The sequence below is a fragment of the Centruroides vittatus genome, unplaced genomic scaffold (genome assembly GCF_030686945.1).
Source record: "Centruroides vittatus isolate TY-2023 unplaced genomic scaffold, ASM3068694v2 scaffold_149, whole genome shotgun sequence".
In the NCBI taxonomy this organism is placed as follows: Eukaryota; Metazoa; Arthropoda; class Arachnida; order Scorpiones; family Buthidae; genus Centruroides; species Centruroides vittatus.
Genome location: NW_027122681.1, coordinates 92,891 through 111,974, shown reverse-complemented (window position 1 = coordinate 111,974; position 19,084 = coordinate 92,891). Strand labels below are relative to the sequence as shown.

The 19,084-nt window shown below is 37.5% G+C and overlaps 1 protein-coding gene across 4 annotated transcripts; it reads left to right on the top strand.

Annotated features, from left to right (window-relative positions):
- Positions 1-203: 203 nt before the first annotated feature.
- LOC136987343 (transcription cofactor vestigial-like protein 2) lies at positions 204-17,274 on the top strand. Of its 4 annotated transcripts, XM_067285081.1 has the most exons (6): positions 204-372; positions 731-786; positions 5,328-5,538; positions 14,844-15,272; positions 15,521-15,609; positions 16,887-17,274. In XM_067285081.1, exons 3-5 carry the CDS (start codon positions 5,343-5,345, stop codon positions 15,583-15,585), a joined length of 690 nt encoding a protein of 229 aa, XP_067141182.1. In that variant the 5' UTR covers positions 204-372; positions 731-786; positions 5,328-5,342; the 3' UTR covers positions 15,586-15,609; positions 16,887-17,274. The 4 variants fall into 4 exon arrangements, with proteins under 4 accessions (XP_067141182.1, XP_067141183.1, XP_067141181.1 ...); XM_067285082.1 differs by lacking the exon at positions 731-786; XM_067285079.1 differs by lacking the exons at positions 204-372; positions 731-786 and adding an exon at positions 4,879-5,046.
- The last annotated feature ends 1,810 nt before the right edge of the window (positions 17,275-19,084 follow it).

Genomic DNA, 19,084 nt, shown 5'->3' with positions numbered 1-19,084 from the left:
GTGACGTCGGTACGGTTTAAAATTTAAAAATCGTGATAACATTCGATAACAGATGGCGCTAATCGGTGCGGAGCAATTCGAAATTGTTTACTAATTATTAATTCCGCGTGGTTTTTTCCAGAAAGTTTTCGTACCGACTTTTGCCACCAGGGTCATAAATTAAATTTTGAGCTTAGTGTTGCCAACTCTCCGACGAGTACAGGAACGGGCGGAATGCGATTTTTTGATCGCTAGCCGAGAGCAAGAATGGAACGAAGGAAAGAGTTTAACAATCGAAACGAACTACTAGCAGAAAAATCGATTATGCCGAGTAAAAAAAGGCCCCGTCGACTTCAATAAAGTGGGCCTGCAAAGATATTTTTTCGTTAAAAGGTACGCGTTTCGATTTAGCCAACTTAAAATACCGTTTACCCGCTTAAAGCGAATGTTTATACGTTCGTTTTACCCGGTGTTTTATGTAGTGTTATAAACTATGAAACGAAACAGGTAGGTAGACGGCCTTTTTGCTATATATAAACGTGAGCAATTATGACTGTACTAAATTTGTATCCGTTGGATTATATTTAGATTTGATGTGTAACCCTATCGCTCTCAGACGCTAATCACGGTCTGTAACGTCGCTAAGAATTTTTGCCCGCTTACGAAATTTTAATTAAGCATAAAATCATTTTAGCGACGGTTATGCCGATTTTTATAAAATATTAAGGGGAAAAAATATATATTTTTTCAGCCGGGGTAACTCTATACCTGTGCAATGCCCCAAGCAATTCCTGGAGAAAAGTTGATGTAAGTGGAATCTGTGTTTAACTATGTTAAAAAGATAAAAACTAGGTTACTTGTTTTAGAGGGGGGATCGACGTGAGGATGCTGTATGAATGAATGAATGAATTATGAGGCCCCCCGGACGTAGTTAAAATTATTGCTGTGCATGGCAATAAGTTTAATTAATGACGGGTATGCACGGAATTAATATTTTAAATTGGGTTTTTAAGCTTGGTTCCTCCTAGTCACCTCTTTATTCGCCTAACCTGCGTGTTAATTGCTTCTGTTATACCGTGATTGTTAATTGTCTTTTAAATTATGCATAAATATGTTAATTTTAAGGAGCCGAGTGAGAGTTAATTGCGATTAAAGTGAAACAAAGTTTGTTCATTTTTAAATCGATTAGTCCGTAAATCTTGAGGTAATATTGATGAAATTTAGCACGTTAACGTTCCTGCTTACGTGAAAATTAATAAATTATAATAACACAAAACATTTCGCGCCATAAAACCGGATTTATAACCCGAAAAAACACGAGATTTCGAGTCGAGTTCGTTTGAGTTAGAGAGCGTGGCAGCGATAAATTTGGAAGAAGAACAGTTTAGATTTTAGATAGAGTCGAACCGGATTTAAAATCATGCAGGAAAAATTATTTAAACAGAAGAGGGAAGTCGAAAAGAAGGAAGAAGGGGGGAAAAAAGGCGCGCACATCCACCTGCTCCTGGCGATGCCAGACACTTTGGCATTAAATAAATTCCATCAATCATCCTCTGCATATTGAACCTATCCCTCATCCAACAAACCGAATGCACATCTCCCTCTTGGCCCTCTTCAACACAACGCTTCTTGTGCTCTTGTTAGATGGCGCGTAGCTAATGCGGACGGTAGCGCAAGCAGGCAGAAAAGTTGTTGCAGGTGCCTCTGCAATAAAGCATCCCTATGTTCTACCTCAAATTTTGTAAATTTTGTTCGGTCTTCCTTCCCCCGTTCCTAGTCTTCCTCCTCCTCTCCCGACTCGCCGGATAGCAGCCACGCATCTGTTCTCGATTGATATAGGGGGTGATCTCGATGCGGTTGACACCCCGTAGAGTAACAATAGTACAGTACATCAAGGCTTATCAGTTGCAGTCTTACCTGCTTATGGGCTCTACGGGGAAGCCATCTTTGGCCTCCCACGTCGTACAATACAGACGTCTTTAGCTAGCAAGCCCCATGTAAATATTTTCTGTCAGTATGACGCATGGATCCGTAACACACAAGGGAAACATTGTGCATCCTGACCCCACCGCACATCTCGTGTATATTTAGGTAACAATAACCGAAAACTCCCGTTCGAATTATAGGTACCAGGTGGTCCGACACACGTGATCCCGAAAGCGCCCAATGGGGGACGGCCGATACCAGAGGATAAATCATATTTAAGCAACTCTTAAACGTGATTAACATATTACCAGTCGACCGAGGCGGCCACACCCTCCGACGCCACGTGACCGGCTCGGGCGTGGCGCTCTTTGCGGATAACCAATCAATAGGCTCCGAACGGGGTGGGGAATGATGACGCTTTCGCACCGATTAAAAGAATGAAAAATGCTCTCCGTGGCCATTTTTTAATATATTGCCCGTTTTGTATAGGGTATTAATTATTTTTAAGCGAATTTTTTTACCTTTATACGGCCGATTTACTTACGAATCGAAAGCCGAAAGCAGGCTAACAACTCGGGAAGCTTGTATAATTTTTACACCGCCATATTTTAGGATAATTTTAAGAAAAGCACACACGTCAACTAAGTTATAAAAGCGCCGATACCGGCGTAGAATTTAATATACTTTTTAATATTTACAGCCAAAATACTTTAGCATCTACCGAGAGAAGGACCTCGTTAATTTATAGAGCCTGGGATTTCTTTTTTTATTTTTAAAAAAGGGGGGAAGCCGAGATAGAGCACAAATTAGTCGTAGCAGTTTTAAGAGAATTCGAGCCTAAGAATGGGAAGGCAAAGCTGATTAAAATCGTAATGAGGTTATTACGATTTCTGAGGATATTTAGATGAAAACAAAAATGAGAAATGCATTCGAGACGACTTAATTAAGTTGTATTAATCACGAACAAAGAATTTGTTTATCAAAAGTAGCGAAAAATGGCGACACTTACATCTGACCTTCCGACTGCATATTTCCGGCCTTCTTTTCTTTAAAACGAGCCGCTCAACAGGCTAGGAATGAACCTCACATCATGCCGGAAATACCAAAAGTGCAATTTCTCCTTAACTGCTGCAGCCGCCTTCAGAATCCCAATTATCACAAAGAGGGTACCTTCTCTCTCTCCCTTTAATGAATTGCCTTCCACTATGTAATAAGGGTTATACTTCGAAGGCACGCTAAAGCCTGTTTCGGTCTCGATAAGTACTACTAAGCCGCTTTATCTAATTAGAAATAATGCATTTTTCTAACTTTATATCTAAATCATTTCGGTGGATAATGAGATGCATTTCTGTTTGTTATTAAGGCTAAAACAATTTATGTGAATGTTATTCCGATTCGCCGTAAGGAAGAGACTTTAAGGCTACCAAATCGGGCCTTTTAATTTACACCTAATTATCCTAAACATCCTATGGGTTTCTCTCGGTAGAATGACATTAAGGCTTTGATTTTACAAGCATTTACTCATTCTCAAAGCCTGGTAACCTGTGTAAGAGCTTATAAAATTAATTTTTAACAGTAATTACGCAGGCCTAAACCATCTTAGCCTTAATATTCCATCTCGGAAATAAATAATTAATTCCGTGTTAAAACTCTGTCTTGAAATCCTGTAATGTATAGTCTGCTTATGTTTATGTATGCAAGGCTTTAGATAACAATTACGATTCAAATTAGAAGCTTTGAAAAGTATTAATTTATAATTAAAACTCTATAAATATATAATTAAAGTCCTATTTAAGTGGAAATTGTGATGTATTTATGCCGTATATTTATGTGTCTAAACAAGGAGTGCAACATTACTTCCTACCCTGTAGGGTGTGTAAGTTGGTGTCTTACACACAACATAAGTAAATGCATGTTATATATGTATGTACAGTAGATTATACTTACTATACATAAATGTATCCTTTATACATACATAATCTACGCATGTAGAATGTAAACTATACAAGTCTTGTGGTTTAGAACCCGTACACTCTCAAAAATGTATAAGGGGGTGAATGTAATTTTTAAAAAAGAGTGCAAAGGGCCCCATTTACACAGGCCTGTACGAAATATGTATTTAAGATCTATTTTAAAACAGTGTTTAGACATCTTTTAAGTTAAAGTTAGTTTATCTTATATTGCCACCTCCTGGACTACAAATAGGCCTACTGTAGTTTAGGTAGTGCCTACACGACTTGTTCGCTTGTGTACAATACCGAAGAAGGAATTGATTTAAAAAGGACTGCGATAAGTTGCAAATTAAAATGAAAGAATGGTGTTGCGCATGTTAAAATGCAAAGAATTTCTTTAATATTTATAGCCTAAGCGTTAAAACGGAACTATTTATAGAAGGCCCGAATGAGATTCATCTCGCCTTAGTTAAATAGACATAGGGCCCACAATAGGCTTCTTTCGTAACCGCAAGGAGTCGCCACTAAAAATAGAGCCCGTAGTTTAATTTATAAGCGCTTTTTTCAGAGGTGTTAAGTACAAATTAGATGTTTGAAATCGGGTGAAGCCTCCTACCTCCCCACGTCTTTATTATGGATTTAGAAGGTATAAGGTTACCGAGAAGCGCACGTGAAAAAGCAAAGCTGTAGCACGTTCCATTAACTTTAAGACAAGTCTGGCGAATCCTATCCATCAGCACAGTAAGCCTAATCTTGCCAACTCAGCCAAGTGTAGCGTAAAAGGTTATAAATCACCGTCGTTTATACTCAGATTCGCTATAGAAACCAAGATGACGACTGTACTCACCGTAGCAATCATGTCCACCAAAAACCGGCATGAGATGGGCAATGACGCTTCACCACCATCATTCAGGCAGCACCTCTTCTCTACTCCCCTATTGGTCGATTGTCACGGGTGGGCGGATCCCCCGACGGGCGGAGAACGGAGCGGCCCCCAAGAGGCGAGGGGGGCATCGATCAAGTCTGTCGGAGGGGTGGGGAGACCCTTGGAGGGAAGGTAGAGGACCAGGGTCTGCAGTGTAGTTGACATCACTGCAGGATGACCTGCATCGACATTATGTATCAGCCGTACGCGCAGTACTTCCCTTACCAGAGGCCGACTATCCAGCCGTCGCTAGCGGATACCAAGGTAGGTGGCAAAGGAAGCAACCATTCTAACAACGCTCTGCTGACAGTGCCTTAGATACAGGCACTTCATTCAAAAATTTCATTACTTGCCGGCTTCACATCTCTGGCCACATTCTGGACGCTGAATTGCTCGCATAGTTGACGTGCCTGGCATTACATTCTCGACTATACGACGTGGATTTCCAACCACGCCGAAAAACAATTGACTCCCCTTTGCATGTACATAGTTTTTCGTCCCTCCCCGGACATTGTTTTCATACTCTCCTCCCTCGATTATTTCAGAAATACGGAGACCCAATGACAACGGATTATTCCGAGTCCAACCAAAGTAAGGACAGAAAGTATTGCGGCGATACCCATTTTCTTTCTGCCAATTGCATGGTCGTCACTTACTACAAGGGCGACATATCTTCCGTCGTGGACGAACACTTTACACGGGCATTGAGTCAGACTGGCAGCTACGCACCCGATCCGGGCAAAGGATACTGCAAAGGTAAGCCCTTCCTCACTTTCTCCCACTTACAGTAACACGTCGGGATCCGCCGTACCGGTAGTTACCGACCCACGACACGTATCGGTAATTGTAAACCTGTCTCGATATTCGATACCGACACAGGTTGTACCCGTCGACATAGATAAATGTCCTTCTTTCCGCGCAAACTACACTCTACAAACATTAACAAACTGCTATGAAAACAATCGTTGTACTTTGTATCGTGCACAACTTTTACCTAAATTATTAACCTTAAACCGCCTAACGTCACTTCTCCCTAACATTTCTACACGAATTAACGTGTAAAAATCGCCTACACATTTCCGATCTGTCACGAATTACCGCTAAATTAACCGTTAAAATCTTTAATTCTTTTCGCTTAATGGAATTATTAAAAAATGATGAAACGATGCAAAGGACATCCATTGTTAAAACTGTAAATTTCTGACTGTTAAATTACGTAACAAACGTCATTAAAATGAATCGGTTTCGGTGTTTACTGGTAAATTACGTATTGAAATTTCAATCAGCTGATAGAAATAGAACATTTACCAGTGAAATTGATATGAAATGTATTTGATTCTATCACAGCTGATACAGATGAAATTCTGCATCACTTATACCATTTCCTTCATTAGAAATGAATAGATTTAAGTGTTACTGATAAAGTACATTTAAAGGTTTCAATTTCCGTATATAAACTACAACAGCTGATTAAAATCGAGTATTTTTCCCCCGAAATTTAAATGAAATATACATATTTTAAAGGCAGTAACAATAGGCTTTATCACAACCGATTTAAACGTAATTAAATAGAATTTCGTTTCCGAAATGGCCGTTTAAATGGTCAAAAACGGGCGGATTTAAAAGATTAATCGCGTACGTTAATTAAAATCGCTACGTTTGTGCCGAATTTCGGCGAAATTTTCAAAACAAAAACGAGCCTACAAGACACACATTGTCAATTTATTAGAGGCCTAATAACCGACTTTACCGTAATGTTTTCGGGGGGGAGGGTATTTACGGAAAGGGGCCTATTTAATTCCTGAATTGGCCAACATAGCGTGGCTTTCTTTAATCGTAAGTGAAAATTGCCGTCTAACACTTCATTATTATTCTTGTCTCGCTCAAAAATCGCATATTTCACAAGAAGTGACAAAGTGATGAAAAAAAGAGGTTTCTTTGTTGTCCTGTCTCACTTTAAATTCACTCAATTCTCATAAATCACTCAGTATAATTACTTCTGTTGTTTTACAAGTATATCCATTTTTAGACGTTAACCGATAGATTAACCTTCGGCCTCTCGCTTGTCTATAAATTATGGATGATTAGTTGGTCTTTTTTTTTTACCACACTTGTTCTTTTTAACATTCCTTAGGCGAGTTTTTTAACGGGTTACTTGTCATAACAAATTGATTGTTTAATAAAGTTAGCACTCCTGACGGAAGTGTTTCGGTATAAGGGCGGTCGAGACACTCCATTTAGCGACCTTTCTTTGCTCTAGGGCTATTTGTAACTGTTGAAAGTTATAACAGGTTAAATAAGTTTTAAGGGATTCTATCGGCCTGTAGGCCACCCCGATAATGACTCTTTTCGGGACGTCTCCTGCCAACGTCAACCGTCTTAATTTTATTCGCTCCAATGCTAAAATTAGGACAGGGTCTACGTTTTCTATCGAAGCTTTTCATAAAGTTCAGACTTCCCCTTCCCCCTCCTTTTTTCCTTTTTTCCCGAATCAGTTTTTAAGACCGTTAGAGCCGACGTCAAAGTTCGTTGGCCTACGCCATAGAGAGAGATTCGCTTCTCGCGAGACGTTTATCTCCATTTAATTTCGGGAAATTTTAACGTTAAATTTCCCGAAAACGAGAGATTTTCGCTTAATGGAATCATTATAAAAATATGATCCATTTCGTAGTAAACACGCGCAAACGAAGTTCATTGTTAAAATTGTACTGACCGTTAAATGACGTAACAAAACGGTAAATTACGTATTAGAATTTCGATTTCGTGGCGTGAATTTCGATCAACCGATCGAAATAGAAGGCGTTTTAAAGGCTCGGGCCTATCAATATCCGACTCGTTCATTCGAGAATCGTGATAATTTGTTAAGATGCGGAGAGGAACAATAGTTTTTTTGTATCACTTATCTCGATGCTGTCACGAAACTAGAAGGTCTACCGCACTCTGTTGACTCAATGATATAACGACTGTTAAAGAGTAGTTTTTCGCTTTGTTTACCTTTCTCTTAACGGAAATAGCAGCGTCCACAAAAGTACGAAAGAAGATTGGGTTTCGGGCCAAAGTGAAGAACGTCAATCAAAGGGCAAAAGATAAGCATATCTCTTTACTAGGTTCGGTTTCATTGCTTGTCATAAAACAGTTTAAAGTACTAAAGTGGAGTTGACATTCTCGCTTCCTTAATTGTTTGTTACGGTGTGTATTTCTGTCGCACTTCCACCGCTAGAATTATGGGATTAAAGATTACATCTGTACCGGATTACACATAGGTAAACACGATTAGTAATGGGGGATTTAGATTTATTTTATGGGCTTGGGTATAATGAGGCTATAAAACAACAAAGGTGAGTTATAGCCGGGTTTTACACTAGTGTAATTTATGTTAAAGGGCTGTCTTTTTTTAGTTGGGCTAATACTATATTCGTAAATGATCGAATATAGAATTTAGAGCGAGTTAAATGATTAATTATCCTACGTTAATTAGTAAGCATTAATTCTAAATAATGAAATTTAAAAAAAGGCTGCAGTTATAAAAGAACTTGTCTTATACAAAGGGTGTATTTTAAGTTTAGAATAAAAGAAACTAAGGTATGTGAGAGTTTTATCTCTAGTTAATTTTTCATTAAACGTTAATCAGAAAAGAAATGGCGTGTTTTCCCCCCTCGTCTGCGTCATTAGAAAAGTATTTGTCGCAAGGGTTCCAACAGATTTACATCTCTTACCGACGAGAACAAGCAGATCAAGCGAGACTTATGCCAAAAACTTCTAATCTGTAACAATGCCAACAAAAATGAAAAGGCAGTAATGGCATTTCTTTGTTGATTCTTCCACTCGATATCGGTTTATCGATAAATGTAGCAATGCGACTCTGCTGCACTTTTGCACTTTGATACGAGAAAATAGTAAAAACGATGTCGAATTATGGACGATTTCCTATCGTAAATGAGTTCGAAAAGTGTAAAGTTCTAATTAAACCGTAAAACGAGTCTATCGATTAAACTTTAAATCGTAAAACGGGGGTATAAATTAACCCGTAAAAAGAGAGTCGACGTAGCAAATATAAATAGGAATTTATCCTTAATACCAGGTGTGAAAAAACTGGCTGTAATTAGCATTTAACAATCAGAAAAGTTAGTACAAGCGTAGTCCAAAACACGTAGCCAGTCTATCGTGCAACTAAGTCTAAATTAACCACTAGGAACCAACTTTAGTAACAATCAGCTCTAAAACTGAAGATGCCAAGACGTTGAAAATTTCAACAATTGTCAAGCAGACAACTTTCTGTTCTGCTTGATTAAAAACATCATACTGAAAATACCATTGACAAGAAGCCAATGATACGGGCGAAGAAAGAAACGATACACAGGTTAAAAAAAAGGAAAAAGAAACCACTTGCTATAAACGGAACGGCGGGATTAAAAATAAATAAAATTGAAAAAGTAGAGGAAGAGAAAAAAAGTCAGATCATAGTCGTACCTAAGGCCTGTCACCTGGGCTAATCCTCCGCTTATTTTAGTTTGCTTAACAAACAATGCAGACAGCAAAAGTCAGTCTTCTATTAATAGACATACTCCCAGACACTGTTTTGGTCTATTAGAAATTGCATATTGCAAGAGAGATGCTTCCAAATATGGGAGGATGGCTCGTTATATTATGGTATTTTTTAATCGATTCTGTTAGTTTGGCGGGTTAAGAATTTAACCTTTGGCTTAAATTTTCTTTAAGGTGTTTTGGCACCGTGGCCAAAAATGATAAATTACGCCCGGAATGGTTTAACGGGCCTAAAACGTTGGGAGATTTATAACGGATTCTATCGGAGCAAAAATTGTTTTAAGTGGGGAAAATATGCTATTTTACGTGATTAGAGAGATGCTAATGTGCTTCTAATTAGCATTCTGTAGTAAATTCCGACATCCGGTGGAATCTTCGACCGCATTTACGCTTCATTGGTTTGCAAATGATTGGATTCTCTACCAGTCGCTTCACTGCTAAACACGAATAGAACAGGAGAAGTTCACCTTTGTTTATCGCCATCTTAGAAAAATTTCCACCCTTTCTAAATCATCAATTTTAGATAAATTTCTCATTTCACCTCCCTCGACTTTGCTAAAACGTAAGAAATCTCCACAAAGTAACGGTCCATCGAGAGTTAAAGGTCCATAGTCGGACTCGAGAGGATTATTTTGTCAAGCGAAACCTCTAAAAATAAGATTCTAAGTCCATAAAAATCCATTTGTATCTATGCGAAAAAGGCTTCTACTTACCGAAATAACGCAAAACTCCCGTTAACTTCGAAAAAAACTCCATCCCCTCTCTAGTTAAATTCGTTAGATTTATGAGAAACAATTAGACTTGGTTTCTCTAATCCAGATGTCGGCTTCATAAAGATATACTGACTTATAAATACATCCTCAAAAAACATTAGCTTGACCTAATTGAGGGATATTTACTCAAAATAGCATTAGGGGTATCGGTTTTAAACATCCTAAACACAACAAATATACTGTTTTTAACCCGGGAATCTCTTTATGATGGGAACCATATGGTAAACTCTAATGAGTAAGACACACTTTGAAAATTAGTGACTCTTAAGACGGTTCGAGGTGGTGGCAAACGGGCTATTATTGTATAATTTGGTAGGTGTTTCTTATACGTTTATCTTAAATTTAGTCTATAAACGCGTGGTATCATACTTACGGTTCAATTGTTCTCTCGGTAACCGATAACTAAGCACAGTTCTTAACGGTTTTCCTCTACAGTTCTTGAATTAATGGATTCTGGAATATAGTAAACGTAACATAGATTTTCAGTTCGTATGTTTAAGCTATAGAGCGTAACGTTAGCACGGTATTGATAGGCCTACGTTACGGCTTAGAATTTAGAAAAATATATCAAATTTGTAACTAGAATAATTGAATAAGATATGTGTTAAGTATATTTAAAACACTTAAAAGATAATAAAGGGCTTGCATATATACACGCGATTCATTAAGTAGAAGGACCACGTTAAATACAGGAAAAACAGTATTTATTCAATTTTAAAATAGACTATAACCTACACTCCCCGTTTACAAATTGAAAAAAATAAAAATAAAATAAATAAATATATATATATATATATATATGTCCAACATCCAACGTTAAAGTAGAAGCGAAGAAAGGGCGAACTATTTGTCAGGCGGTGAGTGTAATTTGTGTATGAAAACCTCAACATCTTAGGAAGCATCTTCACATCATTTTATTCAAATATACAAGAATGGAATTGGATATCTGACAAAATTCCAGTCACGAACTGTAAAGTCCAGCTCCAAAAAAACATTCGTAAAACGGTTTTTTTTTGTATAGAATTGCTCGGGCCTTTTCAAAAACTTCTACGTCGTCCCTCTTTGTTGATAAAATTCGTGCCTTTTTGCTTCTCTTCTCTACCAAACGCCAGCTTTTCTATTACTAGAAAAGACAGGATAGAAGTACTATTGTCTTGTAGTTTTGCAGCCGTGAAAGTGATAAAGATGCTTCTATAGGATGAAGATGCCGCCTACTGAACAATCCTTGTCTATGCGGCAAGTGTAGGGCCACTAATTATACATCTTGGGCATTCCTTTCCTCGTAAACATCTATCGTTTGTGTGCGCGCCATCATTTATTATACTCTCTCACTTCTTTATGCAATCTTTTCTTCCTCCTAAAGCCTTTTAAGCGCTCAGACAGTACCTCGGTATAACGCTATTTTATTAACTTACTTAAAAATATAGCTCATAAAATAGTAAACAGACTTAAAATATTCGAAATTTATTCATTTTTATCCCTTCTAAAAATGAAACGTAGTTAGGGAGTGTGCCTAATTGCCGTAGACCTCATTAGGCTTTCCACACAACCTTCAATAGAACGTCTTTAAGTCATTATCTTCCCCCCGAATATATTAATTTATGGCTCCTATTTTTGTAAATGGCCTTCTATTAGTTATGTAAGCCATCATATATATATCAGGATAGAGTTATAGATTTAATAAAACCGAGACTTAAATTCTTCCCGAAATAGCCCGTGTAGGTTGGGGTATGGTTCTTTTCGCTAAGAGTAGAATGGATCTAGAAATATTCCGGGTGTAAATGTTTTTCCTCTCGTATAAATGCATAAAATCAATGTCGAGTGCCACACGCGAGATTAAAATTTCATTTAAAAAACACTAAACTTTACGATGAAATACTTAAAATAGGAACAGAATTTATTTATAATTAAATAAAGATGGCTTCGCAGATAAATTTCTTATAATAATAATAAGAAGAAGAAATTTTTCATCTCGAATTAAGAAAAATCAGTTGAAATTTACCTCAGTTGAAATTTCTCACAATTGAAATTTTTCACAATTAAAATTTACCTCAATTGAAATTTCTCACAATTGAAATTTTTCACAATTGAAATTTATCTCCATTGAAATTTATCTCAGTTGAAATTTATCTCAATTGAAATTTTTCACAATTGAAATTTACCTCAATTGAAATTTATTTCAGTTGAAATTTATCTCAATTGAAATTTTTCACAATTGAAATTTACCTCCATTGAAATTTATCTCAGTTGAAATTTATCTCAATTGAAATTTTTCACAATTGAAATTTACCTCAATTGAAATTTATCTCAGTTGAAATTTATCTCAATTGAAATTTTTCACAATTGAAATTTACCTCCATTGAAATTTATCTCAGTTGAAATTTATCTCAATTGAAATTCACCTCAGTTGAAATTCACCTTCACTGTGGAAGCTTCGTTTAATATGGGAAATGTAACAAAACTCGATTTTGAAAGTGAAAAAAAGCAAGTAGAAATGTATATTTATAAATTACACGTCAACATAAAATTAAATTCTGGATAAAATACAATATATTTTATCAAATTGACAACACGAAAATGATAAATTTCATTGAATATTCAGGTCTACGGCCGGATAAAGGATGGAGCCTGATGCGTTAGACTTCTGTTTAGGCTATTCTAGACACAAATCTAACGATAGGCCTTGGATTTTTTAGTTGTTACACTCAATTCCGCCGAATTTCGGGATAGAATTACAATAACGGCGAGTTAGAAACAAAAGGCCGATAATCCGATAATTGGATGCGGGTTCGGATCCCGGGTGGAGATTTCCTGTGTTATTTCTTTATTAACCTTAATGAATTTTCGGGTGGTAGGCATAAGGAATTCTAACGGCGCCAGTGGATAATAGAGAAATTTCTTAAAGGATAATGAAGGGTGGCACGAGACCTACGCCTGTCCTATCCCGTTCCGTAACTCCTTAAGAACTATAATCCTGGGTGACAGCTAGGGTAACATCTATCTCCGAGATGATTTAACGCATCGTATCTGGTTGGTAGCTTGATGAAGGAGGCAGAGAAAGCAACCCAGGCTGAACACATTCCAGGTCGCTACACGCATGCAAAAGCAAATAATAAGATGATTGCAGCAGTTGCGTCATGCTTGGTGATTTCATCTTTTTTTTTAATACCTCTTTCTTGTACATATGGGTGTTTTATTTTACTAACCTCTATGTGTGAGGTCCTCGGATGCAGACGGATGCTGTTTTAAATCTGACCCTCGGGCCGTCTGCGTTATGTCGACATATTTTTCTACGTTTATGCATTTCTTCTTGCGTAACGCGCCTTTTTTTCGACTGGCGGATACCAGAAACGTTTGCGAAACAGAACGTTTGAAGAATTTGAAGGAGAGCGCCTTAAATCAAGTAATCGATCTAACAAGCTTACATTTTAGACCTTTAACGGCTTAAGAACCTCGAACGTTAAAGGTTTTAAAAATTAGGCCCTAAATTAAGTAGGGAACGTAAAGATAAAGGCATTTAGAACGACGATAGGCCAACTAAATGCGCCTTTTATATCAACGGTGGCCAAGCTATTAAAGTATTCTCATTATTCAATAAAAAAGACACCCTTCTAGATGACTTTCTACCGGGACTTGTTCAGGTTTTATGATAAAAATTAATTATTCTCTAATTTCGGTTTTGCTCCTTCTCCTTAATTGCAAAACTTCTTTAGATCAAGTAAAGCTTAATGAGTATAATTAAATAGATTAAATTAATTATAATAGCCTCTTAGCTTATAACTTAAAACCTTCTTTTATATATATATATGTGTGTGTGTGTGTGTGTCTGCAGGCTAAAATTTTCCGGATAAACAGCTTATTATGTCCTTGTTTCGCCGTCTTTTTTCGGCTTTTATAGGGTCGTGGGGATACTTTTAGGCGTTATTTTAAGATTATAAACTTTAAAAAATGAAATTTTTAGGAAAAAAAGCTTCCAAATTAAACAGCAAATAATTCATCGCTTCGGTAGCTTATGTTTATTTTACTTAAGCGTAAATTTGTTTCCCTTTCCATCAAATTTGTTTACAGTTAAACTCAATCTGTTTCTTCTACTTTACGTGACCCAAAGAGGCCCCCTGGGCGTTTAATAGCACGTAATAAAGGCCTAGGAGACAAATATTATGATGGATGATATTATTATTACAGGTTTGCGGTTTAAGACACACAAACAGGCACGCAACCGTTTAATTATACAGGCTATCCGTCTACTTTATTTGCATTTCGGGGATCGGTACTACTGTAATTGAGTTAAGAGAGGTTCTTAATGAGTCCCCCCTTCATTAATAAACCGTTAAAAAGTATATAATAGTTTGGGCTTTAAATTCTACGCCGGGATAAATTTAAAGTGTAGCTTAAATGGGATTTGTTGTAAGGATTCCAGGATGCATTTCTAGGCCGTGACGTTTAGTTTATCGGGATGAAAACAGTTTAGAAACTCAGTGTAGGTACTAGATGTATTCTTATCTCGTCGAGTAATTGGAGAAGTGTTTCGTCTTCAGTAGAACAAACGATAAAACTCCCGAAGAGAGATAACCTAAACACTCTTAACAGATCATTCTTGCTTGCTTACACATGTAATTACTGCAGAAAACGGGGAGATAGGAAGTGGAGGGAGGGTGGACGGAAAAAAAAAGTTATATTTAGTCCGGACTAATGTGGACATAGATAGATTAACGGGAACAAAGAACTTTTGTCTATCCACAGATGGGCCGCCAATGTCACAGAGGAACTTCCCACCGTCTTTCTGGAATCAACCAGCCACCCAGGCTCTGGGAAGCGCTGGTCATCCCCCGGACCTTTCTTACACCGACCCTTATCACGCGGGGACCCTACACACGTCGCTTCACCAAGGAGACCCCTGGCACTACACCCTATCGGCACCACCGACTTCAGCCTACCGTCCCGAGTTGACCTATCCGTCTGCAAACAGATTCAGCCCGCAGTATGGATCGTTCCTCCTTCAACCTTCGGTCAGGACCACTAGACTGAATCCCGTAGCCGGAAGTTGCACCGCACTCGATAAATCTACCGACACCTGGGGTGCAGCCAGGTATACGGACACCTTGACACACAACCTGGGACACATGGAGACAAATTACGGTGCTGCTTACAGCCCTATGGGAACCATGTCAGGCAAGTGTTCTTCTATCTTCGCTCTTTAAAACAATAAAATCAAATAAATAAATATCTTAAAGTATCTTGCAGGGCGAAATGGTAGCTCGTCTAGTCTTCCGTAATGACCTTTAACCTTTGTTATTGTTATTCGATACGTGTCCCGCCTGCTTTTTTATTTTTTATATTATTATTCTCTGGCTCGACCAGCTGCTATTTTGACCCGTTTTGAATGTTTTAAGTTTTGTAATAATGAAACTCCTCTGTAGATGCAACTAGTGGCAACTACATGTTTGAACTGTACAAGATGCACGCGCCACGTTCGTGTCGATGAATTCGAACCCATCGGGGCAAATCAGTACGTCATTTCACTTTTATCTAGTCGCGTGGTGGTGGCACTAACTAACATGCATGAATAGTTTAGGGGTTCCGTTGTAAGGATTTTAACATTGCTTGCCTGTTTTTTACTCTCTTTAAGCCACTCCAAGAGTGACTTTTACCCATTTATGAGGTCTAAATAATTATCATAAACCTTATATACGCTTATTTTACGTTACAAATGCCTCTTCGAATACCATTTTTACGACTGGTTTAAGCGTATTTGCTCTCTCCGATCATTTTGCATGCACTTTTTAAACGCGATTTAACCTAATTCGAGCCTCCGTGCTTAATCTTATAATCAGGAAAACTTGGATTTTGTAGGAATAAATTCGTTCAAAATCATCAGATTTTCTGCTGTAATCCTTACGTCGCGACGTAACTTATTGCTAACTCATTTTACACACAAAGGAGCCTGCGCCTTAAGCTTATATAGATTAAATAAAAGTTCCAACTACAAATTTAACCCAAGCAGAAGGCTTTCAATCAAGATTCGCTACAATCAGAGCAGTTAAAGTGCGATTCCTTTCATCCGTTTTTATTGAGAGCCTCCAAAGCAATAGAGGTCCTCCTATCGATCCGAACATGTCTGACAGTAGGGGGTCTTGTAATTAATTATCATCCCTCCCGCCAGAGAAGGAGAGAGAGCGAGAGAGAAAGAGAGAGAGAGAGAGAGAGAAAACGAGAGAGAGTTTGGAGGGTTGTTTTTAATTACGACGCATTCCTGCCTTCATATACTATAGAGTGTTTCCATGGGTAGTACTCGGATACTACCACATTATTAATGCAGCTGTAATGATTGGAGTCGGCTCGACTGCACTTTTACTCACACATAATCCTACCACTTATCTTAAAATCCGAAAAAAGATAGCCTTTCGGGGTTAAAATTCAATCTAAAAAGAAGGCATAAGCATATTGCGACACAAGTAGGCTTGAAATGAATATTCTAAAGGCCTCATAAATGCTTCTAATCTAATTTATTTGCCTTAATATAAGTACACCCCCAAAAACGAGGCCTATAGAGACATTTAGTAACTAATCTTTCTCCTTTTAGGGTATTCTTTTTAGATGATTTACTACTACTACACACGCTTTCAGGCAAATTTAAGCAAAATGCCACAACTATGTACTTTATATAAGCTATAAAAGCTCGCTAAATTTTAATTTTTTTAATTAAAATTTTAACTTTTACATCAAACTAACTGTTAAAACTAACAATACTCGACTCAGTTTAAACTGAACGGAAATCCTTTTCAGGTCTAGAAAGTCAAGTAGCGGATGCCAGTAAGGACTTATATTGGTTCTAGTGAAAACACCAAAGACTTAAAACAGGGATTTAAATGGTAAGATTTAAAAAAAAAACACAAGCTTTGGATGGAAAAGTTCTATATTTCTACAGCCGTCAGTTGTATATAGTTGCTACTATTATGTGTTTTACTTATATACATTAAGTGCAATGCCAACGTTGGCATCACACTAGTGATATTTCTACAGGGATCCGAACCCAGTGTTGTGAATAGTGTAGTCTTTTAGTGTCGTAGCCTTTAGTGAGTTACGTGTAATTCTTTCAGTTTTTGTACAGTTCTACCTCAATCTTTGTAAATACGTGTCTCTTCGTGTGTGTGTATGTATGCGAATAATACTAAAACGAAATCAATAAAAGTGCAGTTAGTATAGCAAAGAGTGTGTGTGCATCTTGCTCTCCACTTTCTATACTATTATTGAATTATCAGAAGTCTGAACACTAGATCTAGAATAATAAAACACGGTTTATAGACAATTGGTTCCAATGTTACAAGATGGATAGCGTTGTAAACCCTTATATATACTATATATATATATATATATATAATGTCTTGTAGTTTAAGTATACACAATGTTTAACTGTCTACATGTACAATTTAGAGCTTAAGTTGTTATAATTTTTATACAGCGAGACACTCGATCTATCAGTAACTTAAATAACGAATGGTGTATCTTTTCCAAGTGTTTGATAAAGATTACGGTCGACGTTAACATTTGCAGAGCGACAAGATTTTTTGGGGGTATTATGCACTATATTTATGTCATCCACAAAAAAAAATCTCCCACTAAGCTGGTCTCAGCTGTCTTTTAGACCTTGAAAAAACGTGACGTACTTCGCTTGGTCACGATAAATATTAAACAGAATCGACTTTATAACACGAAAATTGTCAACGAATTAAAATTTTACAGCGGAATTACGCTTTACAACGTCGTCCCCCCGTTTAATGATATTCGCACCGAAGATAAATTCGTATTTAGAAGGAAATTATGAGATAAAATAACTGAAAAACTGTCTTCGAAAGCAGGACTTATAATAACCCAAACACAAGGTTTAATTGTTACTCGACATACTTCTATACCCTCTTCTGGGAAGTTGCAGACCCCTTCGCAACGTCTCCCGCATCGTTCGTTCGACTTATCCAGCAAAACACAACTTTTCCGCACTACTGTTATAGTAATAAAGCTGAAAAATGTTTCGGTAACGGATCCTTCGTGGAAAAGAGTAATAAATCACGCGATTAGAACTTCAACTAAACTCAGATCTTAACAGATAGCAAAGTTTTTGACGTAATACCAGCGGCTGGTGTATATATGATCCTCCTTATCTCCCACTGGAGGAGGGGGGGAAGGAATTAATTACCGCAGCACCATCGTACCTGGCTACCACATGACTACGGCCCGTCCTGCAACGAAACGAAAAACTTTTATAAGTATAAAAATGGTAGAAGACGAGACCTATATATAGGAGTGTAAGTATGTGCCGAGTGCGACTTCTGCACCCCCCCTTGACAGATGAAGCAAGCTCTTGGTGACAAATGAGCCATGCTATTGCTCTGGACAGCCAACATGGGTACACCCTCCACATTACGGTTATTCTGAGTAGTGTATACTCGCCAAGACTCGTTTGGATACGAGAAACACAGAAAGATAGAAAATAAAAAAAGAAAAGGAAAGGAAGGGGAGAAGAATCGATAGCGCTAACTCCACTTTAACTTAAGCTATAGGTGTCATCGAATTCTTAAAATTCTTTAAACTTTTAAGCCCCTCTTTCATTTCCTCCGATTCCATCTTTTAAAATGCATTGATGGAGCTTGAATAGAAAGGGGTCCTTTTCCAAAAGTAGATTGCAAGTGAAGACAGTGAGACACGACAGTATGATTGATATAGGAAGAAAGTACAAGGATAACATCATCCTGGTGTTATTCGTCAGAGGACAAACGGATTTTTGTTTTACTTGTTTTGTTGTCGAGTCTCGGGTTTTACGAAAATGGTGAGCCCTTTATATATAATGTCTCTTGTCTGTTTCGTACTCGGTGGATGTTTCCAGACAGGTTCCAAGATAAATTTATACTTGAAGCTGATAAATGAAAGCCTTCCTGATAAAGATAGCATGCGATATCGTTCTTTTTAAATAGTAGAATATGGCGACA

What these genes read in the sequence shown, in the direction of transcription:
- LOC136987343 (XM_067285079.1), top strand. Translation starts at nt 4,957, where the DNA reads ATGACCTGCATCGACATTATGTATCAGCCGTACGCGCAGTACTTCCCT. An exon ending in CGTCGCTAGCGGATACCAAG is followed by an intron (nt 5,047 to 5,327) that starts GTAGGTGGCAAA and finishes CGATTATTTCAG; the next exon opens with AAATACGGAGACCCAATGAC. An exon ending in GGGCAAAGGATACTGCAAAG is followed by an intron (nt 5,539 to 14,843) that starts GTAAGCCCTTCC and finishes GTCTATCCACAG; the next exon opens with ATGGGCCGCCAATGTCACAG.